Source organism: Babylonia areolata, chromosome 5 (assembly GCF_041734735.1).
Source record: "Babylonia areolata isolate BAREFJ2019XMU chromosome 5, ASM4173473v1, whole genome shotgun sequence".
NCBI classification, from domain to species: Eukaryota; Metazoa; Mollusca; class Gastropoda; order Neogastropoda; family Buccinidae; genus Babylonia; species Babylonia areolata.
The window spans coordinates 47,577,519-47,588,036 of record NC_134880.1 but is presented as its reverse complement, the minus strand read 5'-3'; the positions used below and the strand labels follow the sequence as shown (position 1 = coordinate 47,588,036).

At 42.6% G+C, this 10,518-nt stretch overlaps 1 protein-coding gene across 1 annotated transcript in view; it reads left to right on the top strand.

Annotated features, from left to right (window-relative positions):
• LOC143282300 (adipokinetic hormone/corazonin-related peptide receptor variant I-like) overlaps positions 1–7,450 on the top strand; it is a 169,190-nt gene extending 161,740 nt beyond the window's left edge. Inside the window, exon 6 of the mRNA XM_076587900.1 lies at positions 6,999–7,450. Coding sequence (XP_076444015.1) covers positions 6,999–7,450 — 452 coding nt within the window. The remainder of the gene's footprint in view (positions 1–6,998) is intronic.
• The last annotated feature ends 3,068 nt before the right edge of the window (positions 7,451–10,518 follow it).

Here is a 10,518-nt window from a genome sequence, read left to right as displayed (position 1 = left end):
TCTATTTTAAGTTTCCCTTGACCTGTTACTCAAGAAATACAATGATTGTTTTATCATCTGAAATTTATCAGCAGTTATAGCGTTTATTCAGACGGGTCAACTGGAGGGGGGAGGGGCAGGGGTTGTGGTGGGGGAGGGGGGGGGGGGTTAAAACCGTCAGTGAAAGATCAAACATTTTCTCTTATCCTGAAAATCGGTTTCTGGGTCAACAAAATATACACGGTTCACACAGTCGCAGTTCAGTTCAGTTCAGTTCAGTCATCGTTGACAACTTTGTTTTCAGGAATGTTCACGACAGCGTTTCGACGCGAAAGACGCCGCTTTAACCTGTGGTTAAAATACAAGTTGGGTCTCAACAACAGGTCTTCGTACGGGAGCACCAATTCCTGTTCTGCCAGACTCATGTGATGGAGCGGATGTCGATGACGACGCGGGGGGGTGTTAGCTTCCCCTGAGATACATTGCATTGCCTTTTTCTCCACTGAGAGAGGAGCTGATGTCTGTTGCCCCCCCCCCACCCCTTCCACCCCCTCACCCCCCCCCCCCCCCCCGCCCCCCGCCCTCCCCCACCTGGCCTGGTACTTTGCTGCAACCCAGTTCACTGACTTGCCTGTGTCGGAGAGAACTCTCTGTTGTTGTGGATTTTTTTTTTTCTTGGTAATCTGCTGGATCGTGTGATGTGAGACTAGCTAGTGAGTTACTTTGCTGGCTAGCTGTTTTCCGCTATCTTCGTTTCCTGTTTGGTTAGTTGTGTTTGAGGAACTAATGTTGATACTTTTTTTTCGGCATCATCATTTGATATATATATATATATATATATATATATATATATATATGCGTGTGGCAATTCATTGCCGTTTAGTTTTCTTGATTGTGTTGTGTTAATCGACAGTCTCGACCTTCTAGTTAGTACATCCGAAAAGAAATACCCCCCCCCCCCCCCCGCCCCCCCGCCACACACACACACGCGCACGCACGCACTTACACACACACACACACACACACACACGCACACACACACACACACACACACACACACACACACACACACACACACACACAAAATGAGTTGCGAAATAAACACTGGATTCACAATAATAAACGGATCCGTATACATCGTATACGATTTAGCAGAGTAATGAAACGGAAGTGACACAGGAAAAATATAGATACATTGAAAATTAATCGTGTTTTGTAAAACCCCGTCCTAACTGGTAGTAGAGCCTAAAAAAAGACGAATCTACAGAAATTCGCATTTTTACTTGTTGACCTATTGCGTAGTTATTTACTGTGACCCAGAGCTTGTTTAAAAAAAAAAGAAAAAAAAAAGAAAGAAAAAAAAGCACCTTCAGAAAGTATAGCTGGTGAGCAGTGGTTCACGTTGTTACCAACAAAATTATGTTTTCAATATCTCGAAAACAGGAAGGAAAGAACTTTCTAAAACGCCTTGTTGTTTCGAAGCAGCAATAACTGCAAAAATCGACACTGTTATTCACTTCAGAGTGCGCCTGACGTGTGATTTCCTGTCGAGATAAACACTCGCGCTGTGTGTGGCTTCGTCGGCGACATGGTCTCCCTGTCATGCCATTGATTGTGTGTGGCTAAGTGCCAGACACAGCGTTCTTGAACTGCAACTGTCCGTCGGACAGAACCTCCACAACACAGTCATAAACGATTTCGAAACGTAAATACATTGTCAGTATAATATCATTAATCAACATACAAAGAAATTATGTAAAAAATAAAATAAAATAAAAATAAAAAACGAAGAAGAAGAAGAAAACTAAAAAGTAATAATTATACAACCCGTGGTTTCGTTATCAGTCATTAATGTATACAACCCGTAGTTTCGTTATCAGTCAACAATGTATACAACCCGCAGTTTCGTTATCAGTCAGTAATGTATACAACCTGTAGTTTTGTTTGTTTGTTTTTTGTTTGTTTGTTTGTTTGTTTTTGGATACATTCATTGATACGGATACTTATATAGCGCCTACACTCGGTCGGAGACCAAGCTCAAAGCGCTTTACACACACGGAGTCATTTACACAACAGGCTGCCTACCTGGGTAGAGCCGACTGACGGCTGCCATTGGGCGCAACATCATTCGTTTCCTGTGTCATTCAATCAGACTTCAGGCACGCACACCTACACACTACAAACATGTAACATTTTACGTGCATGACCGTTTTGTTTATTTACTCCGCCATGTAGGCAGCCATACTCCTTTTTCCAGGGGTGTGCATGCTGGGTATGTTCTTGGTCCCATAACCCACCGAACGCTGACATGGATTACAGGATCTTTAACATGCGTATTTGATCTTCTGCGTGCGTATACACACGAAGGGGGTTCAGGCACTGACAGGTCTGCACATATGTTGACCTGGGAGATCGGGGAAAAAATCTCTACACTTTACCCATCAGGTTTCACCGAGAGTCGAACCCGGTACCCTCAGATTGAAAGTCAGCCAGCAATCAAGTAAGTTAATAGTGACAACCAGCAATCATTTAGGTTCAAGTTCAAAATCACAACCAGCAATCACGTAGGTTAATAACAGTCAGCAATCAAGTAGGTTAATATCAACCAGCAATCAATTAGGTTAATAATGACAACCAGCAATCACGTAGGTTAATAACAACCAGCAATCACGTAGGTTAATAACAATCAGCAATCAAGTAGGTTAACACCAACAAGCAATCAATTAGGCTAATAATGACAACCAGCAATCACGTAGGTTAATAACAACCAGCAAATTACGTAAGTTAATAACAACCAGCAGCCACGTAATAACAGCTAGCAATCAAGTTGGTTAATCACGGCCAGCAATCAAGTAGGTTCATGGTATCAGCAGGCAGTCACGTCATCAACGACAACCACAATCAGTACATGATGAAAATGAAAACCGTCCTACGTTCATCAGAAAGGACACGACCAAAAACAAGAACAACTTACCTCATTAACAAGAACTAAGACGTTCGAGAACCAAGACGTGCAGAGATCTGACAAAGGTATATATATATATATATATATATATATATATATATATACCTTTGCTGCTTTTAAGAATACAAGTTCTAAGACGTGAAAAGTCTACTGTTGCTTATATATATATATATATATATATATATATATATATATATATATATATAGAGAGAGAGAGAGAGAGAGAGAGAGAGAGAGAGAGAGAGAGAGAGAGAGAGAGACATACAGATAGATATGTATGTATACATATATATATATATATATATATATATATATATATATATACATCTTAGTACACACACACACACACACACACACACACACACACACACACACACACACACACACACACATATATATATATATAAACAAAAAAAGCTACAACAAAAAAACAGCAACAACTGTAAAGAAATAAAAACAACAAAACTTGAGCATCTCCCTCTTAGATGTTGACGGAGGGGTAAAAACGGTCATACACGTAAAAGCCCACTCATGTACATACGAGTGAACGTGGGAGTTGCAGTCCACGAACACGGAAGAAGAAGAAGAAGACGGAGTCATCATCAGCAACGCCGAACACCAGAACGTCCCCGAACACGCAAGCGACGAGTGTATCGGGCACTGGAAAAAAGCAGACACTGCCTCGTAATCTTGCATCTGTTGTGTTCTTGAGGGCCACTTTGTATCTGATACACCTCCAGCACCAGTTACGGTTTGAGAAACGATTTTAGAGTTGTTGTCGCTTTATTTTATTATTATTTTTTATTTATTTTTTTGTTTTTGTTTTGAGACTGACATTCTAGAGTTTTTTTTAGGGGAGCGCATGACCGAATCCTTAATTGACAAAGCCATAAGATTGGGAGGAAACCGAAGAAAAGAACTGGTCTGGACATCATCAACGATGCCCCGACAACCCTCCACTGTTTTATGAGATAGGTGAAGGTGAAGGTGATTAAAAAATTTAAGGGGATATCGTCATTAAGTGAGTGTCACACACACACACACACACACACACACACACACACACACACACACACACACACACACACACACACACACACACACACTCATTCACCACCTCACCCTCCCACACACGCACAAACAAACGACCGCCCATTTGCTGTGTGGTCCACCTTTCTTTTAATTGTCACAGGATGATGATAATGGGTCCGGTTCCAGACAAATGGCTCCCACGCCATCAACACCATCACAGAGGTGCCACAACCATCAGCACCTCTTTCCCGTCCCAGTTTCTAATCACAGTCTACACTCAGTAGTGTACTCTGTGTGTATATGTGTGTGTGTGTGCGAGAGTTTCAGTTTCAGTAGCTCAAGGAGGCGTCACTGCGTTCGGACAAAACCATATACGCTACACCACATCTGCCAAGCAGATGCCTGACCAGCAGCGTAACCCAACGCGCTTAGTCAGGCCTTGGGAAAAAAAAAAAAAAAAAAAAAAAAACACAACCACACACACACAAAAAACCAAAAAAAAAAAAAAAAAAAAAAACCAAACAAAAAAAAACAAAACAAAAAACAAAACAAAAAAAAACGGGGGAATAAATAATAGATAAGCTTGCATAAATAAATAAATAAATAAATAAATAACTAATAATTATAATATAGAAAAAGGTAGTAGTAATAATATTAGTAATACTAATAAAATGATAATAATAAAACATAAATAAATAAATAAATAAGACAACAATGGTGATAAATAAGCAAATAAATGTAAAAAATGAAGACACACATTCACACATACACCCACACATGCATAACAGAAATGCACCAGACATGCAGTTTCACATATATGAAAGCACAGTCAAATACATATAAACGTACATGAGCTCCAACACACACACACACACGCATTACCGTGCACCTCCTCTACCCCCCTCCTCCACACACTCATTTCTAGTCTAAGTATCGCAGCTTCCACGGCACACACACACACACAAACACAAACACACACTCACAGGGATGAACACTTACTTGTACAAGCACATATGAAAGCACAGTCAAATACATATAAACGTACATGAGCTCCAACACACACACACACACACACACATTACCTTGCACCTCCTCTACCCCCTCCTCCACACACTCATTTCTAGTCTACGTATCGCAGCTTCCACGGCACACACACACACACACAAACACACACTCACAGAGATGAACACTTACTTGTACAAGCACACACACATACGCCCATATCTCCCACCCCCAACTCCACACACGTACATACAAAGATATATATATATATATATATATATATATATATATATATATATATATATATATATACACGTTCCAATATCCTGTTGCTCCCACAGTGTAGGCATGCATACACTCACATACCTCATCCTCTACCCCACCTCCCCCTGCACTCCCACCTCCCCTCACACACACACACACACACACACACACACACACACACACACACACACACACGTACACATATCTCTCCTGACACTTGTGTACAGTGCGAGAGAGAGAGGGAGAAATAGAGAGAGAGAGAGAGACAGAGAGAAACAGAGAGACAGAGAGGTAGAGGGAACACCGACAGGTACAGAATGAGAGAGAAGAGGGGCGGGGGGAGGGAGGCAGAGAGAGAGAGAGAGAGAGAGAGAGAGAGAGAGAGAGAGAGACGCAGACGCAGACGCAGATTATGATTTATTCTTTAAGGCCATAGCACCTTATCGATGAGAAGCGATAAGAAGATATGTAGATGTCACCGCAACCGGCAATCGGCATTCAACTGGTTACACAATTAATTATAGAACTTGAGACAATACCAGTTCTCTTTAACTTAAAAACTTTATATAAGTACAATGCGAGTTTCCTTATAACACTGTCATCAGATGATGCCATCGATAAACACAATTCAAGCAAACAAGGGCGTTCATAATATTTCTACGAAATAAATTTTACGCGAATATCATGCAATACAGGACACTTCAGAACAAAATGAACTTCATCTTCAGTTGGCTCCTTGCACAAAGGACACAGCTCCTCTGAATGATTGACGTTTTTTGTAGTTACCCCTGTGCATATTGATTTCAGAAATGCCATATCTAGATCTTGTTGATATGAATCGTAAGTGTCTGTCAATGTTAGGCAAAAGATGATTCTTAAGTATACGCTCTGCAGGAACTGAATCGATCACTTGATTGTATATGACTTTCTCAGTTTTGCCATCTACAGTGTATTAAACGTCGAAGAAAATATTTCAAAAACACATTCTCATTACCGACTCTTTAATATTTCTATACATATCCAAATCCCAATTCACATACACAACGTCCTATGTTTGAAGCCCAGTTTCTTTTTCCTCTATAATCTAAAATCATACAACATATCAAAGGATTTCCGCATAAATCACAAAAGCATAGTTTATAATCAATCCATCAATCAATAGATATTCCGTCATTAAAAAAAGATTCAATGAAAACGAAGGATTCTGCTGGTACCATTAGTTCAGTTTACCTATTCTAGCAACTAATCAATCAACCAGTCTGACAAAAATGGACGAAATGGAAGATATTCTAATGGTAGAACAGCAAAACTTGAGAGGTTCTATGCACACAGAAAAGTCTATAAAAACGACTCTGCGCAAACCTAAACAACTATCAAAATCTAAAAGACAAGGAAATTGCCATTGGTGAAGTCTGCAATGTTTTTGTTTTTTTTTCCCCGTTCAAATCTCGCTATGATGACACAGTAAATGTCGCAATACTAAAGCGGAAATTAATAATGAATGTAGAAAAAAAAAATGGCTGTATACGACGAAAGGCTTAAAGAAACAGGGGGAAAAAAATGACAGCGGTGTTTCATCTGCGAATATAGAACGCTGACGAGTCTTGTCCGAGGGAAGTTGAACGGACAGAACAGAAGAGCGCACCCACAAGAGAGAAAGAAGCCTTAAAAAGTCAAGACAAGACAGCAACCCCCAACACCAAAATGCCTCTGCCTACTAAAAAGACTGGCTGCTTTCTCTGCTCTCTGCTTTCAGGCACGTTTACCATTCAGTTCAAACGAGAGTTCATTCTCTGCTGCTACTGTCTGCAACACCAGTGGCGGAAGCGACGAGGGGCGGGAAGTCACGTGGGCAAGCATCGCACGGCGCTCCTGTACACTCACCGCAGCAACCCTCGCAGCTCGGAGTCGTCGGGGTCTGTCCGCGGTGAGAGGCCCACGCGCTCCCTCAGCACGCGCAACAGCGAGAGTCCTGGCGGCCTCCTGTACCAGTCCTCCGCCCCCTCCCCCTTCTCCTCCCGCCTCCCCCAGCTGCCCGCGGCCGGCGGCTACACGTTGGGCGTCTTCCTGTCTGGCAGCGCCAGCGGCGGGGGCTCCGACGTGTCCACGGAGTGCTCCAGGATGTCCCTCAACTCTATCGGTAGGGAGCAACTGCTGCCTGACAGGGCCAACATCAACAACTTTGTGCGCGTGTCCTCTGAGTACTGAAGGTCACTACTTCACTGTGGACACCATTACAACGTGTCCTCTGAGTACTGAAGGTCACTACTGCACTGTGGACACCATTACAACGTGTCCTCTGAGTACTGAAGGTCACTACTGCACTGTGGACACCATTACAACGTGTCCTCTGAGTACTGAAGGTCACACAGCACTTTAAACGTGTCCTCTGAGTATTGAAGGTCACACAACACCGTGGACATGTCTTCTGAGTTCTGAAGGTCACACAGCACTGTTGTCCATAACAACAGGATGCTAGGACATTCTGGCGGGAACATCTTTGTGTTGTATCTGGATCGAAACGGAGAACTGTTAACAATGCCCATGTCGAAAATAATCAAGTTCTTGGAAGGTAACGGTGTCTATTCAAACATAAACCTGAGATGTTGCAACGACATGCCCACCTCGATGATTCAATATGCATCAGTGCTGATCAATGCACGAGCGACACAGTTGTTGCTTGGACCCAGTCTGCCTGCACTGTTTACTGTCAACGTCATCACTTTGCATCAGTCAGTCATCACAAATGACTTCATTCCAGTAGAACATTTTACATTTTGAATATCCACTTCAGGATGACGCAAACTACGTCTTGACTTTGCACTAATCAGTTGCCACATATCATTTCACTTCCGTAGAAAATTTTACATTTGAATATCCACTTTTGGATGAAACAAACCACGCCTTGACTTTGCAAAGATATTCTTCTTCTTCGTCGTTCGTCGGCTGCAACTCCCACGTTCACTCGTATGTACACGAGTGGGCTTGTAAGTGCATGACCGTTTTTGTTACCCTGCCATACTCCGTTTTCGTGGGTTACCACATATCACTTCACTTCCGTAGAAAAGTGTACATTTGAATATCAACTTTAAGATGAAACAAACATTATACCGGTTTTTCTTCTTAAAAGCATTCCGGGATGAAATGTGGAGGGAAAAAAAGGCTGGACACTAAACATGCCAGAATCACCATCAGAATGATTGAACACGATGTTTACAAATAGAAGAGTTGTCTTTTTATGATGAAACGCTGGTTGGATGGAAGAACGTTTACAGGGTCACAATGACACTGGTTCAGCAAAGTTCATAAAAAAAAATTAAAAAAACAAAACAATTGAGACCGGCTATTGATCTCTATTTGTTATGCATGTGGAATGATAATGAAAGATAATCCCATGTAAAGCTTGATTTCTCTGAAACATGAAGCTGATGTCAATAGTTTAGGCGCGATATATGACTGAACTTTGCCGCCAACAAGCACTCCTGAACGTGAATCGTCAATTTTCGAAGTTTTCATTTTCATTTTCATTTTATCACAATAGATTTCTCTGTGTGAAATTCGGGCTGCTCTCCCCAGGGAGAGCGCGTCGCTACACAACAGCGCCACCCATTTTTTTGTATTTTTTCCTGCGTGCAGTTTTACTTGTTCTTCCTATTGAAGTGGATTTTTCTACAGAATTTTGTCAGAAACAACCCTTTTTTTTGCCGTGGGTCCTTTTACGTGCGCTAAGTGCATGCTGCACACGGGACCTCGGTTTATCGTCTCATCCGAATGACTAGCGTCCAGACCACCACTCAGGGTCTAGTGGAGGGGGAGAAAATATCGGCGGCTGAGCCGTGATTCGAACCAGCGCGCTCAGATTCTCTTGCTTCCTAGGCGGACGCGTTACCTCTAGGCCATCACTCCACAGTTCAGCCACTTCTAAGCCAGCACTGGATCACGGAACAATCCTTACAGCTACTTTGGGATGCGGGGAACTAGCTTTCCAACGAGACTCGTGGAAGACTCTGAGGTGAAATACAAAAGTGAAAAAATCAGCCGTGGAAAGAGAAAACCAAATCTGGTCTTCTTTCTTTTTTTTCTTTTGCGTTCGACAGCTACGCGGTCAGGGTCGATGTCCGAGGGATGCCACAAACTCGGACGTCCGGTGAAGATCGGCTGCCGTCCCCCAGAGCTTGGTGTTGAGGTCAGCACCCTCAGGCCAGGACTGCTGCCGCATCTTCTCATACAAGGAGCAGTCTTGGAGAATATGGGATGGGGTCTGGTCAGCCTGGCCGCAATCTTCAGGTGTGCTCGGAGGCCGCAGTGTCCTGTGCGAAGGCAGTAGATGGTAGTCTGGTGTCTCCTCTCCAGTGTCCTGATGGGATCCTGGTGTGCCTGGTAGGCTCCGTTCAGGATGACCCAGCCTCTTCGGAATCTGCTGGGGAGGAGAGTTTTTTGCTTCCTCATACGTGGCAGGAATGGTTGGCTGTGTAAGCTGGCTTCCTTCCTTAGCAAGGTGGTCTGCACGCTCGTTGCCTGGGATGCCTACATGTGCAGGCACCCACTGGAGGGTCGTTGGGGCTGTTTGGGTAAGGGTTGTGAGGGGGGCCCTAAGGGACTGGATCAGTGGACAAAATCTGGTCAATATGAATCATGAGAGAAGGAACATTCATTGCAAATGCAAGAAAACTTCGTTTGAAATGAAACAGCTGTGCTGAGAATTATCTCAGGGCACACGTCAATATACTTACCTGTACTTCAGGTAAACCACGATTGTGTTTTATGTGTGTGTTTTTTTTAGTTGAAACATAACTGCACCTTGTCTATATTACACGTGGAATGTGAACGTGTTCAGTAAGCTGTCAAGAGAATGTTCTGCGAATGATCTTGAAGCGAAAACAACAATAACAACATCAACGATAACATTAGCAACAACAAAAAGACTACGCCGAAGTTACTTCACATAGAATGGAAGAGTGGAAAATATTGACTCATATTGAAGCAATGTTCAACGAATATGACACAGCTGTAGGCTGAAGGCTAACTTCTAAAAACACGTGATAAAACTGTATGCGGGATGCAACACGACTGTTACAATATTATCGGAGAAAAGAAGTATAAAAAAAACAATGTAACAGGTAGAAACACGTGAAAACTATTTCGGGTGAAGTTTTTGGTGGGTTGTTGTGAAACTTCAAGAAGAATATGACTTCATGTGAAATATGAATTTTGCTCAATTTGCTCTTGCGAAGACTCGTGATCAGGGAACTGTTTCCGTTGAAAGATGACCAAAG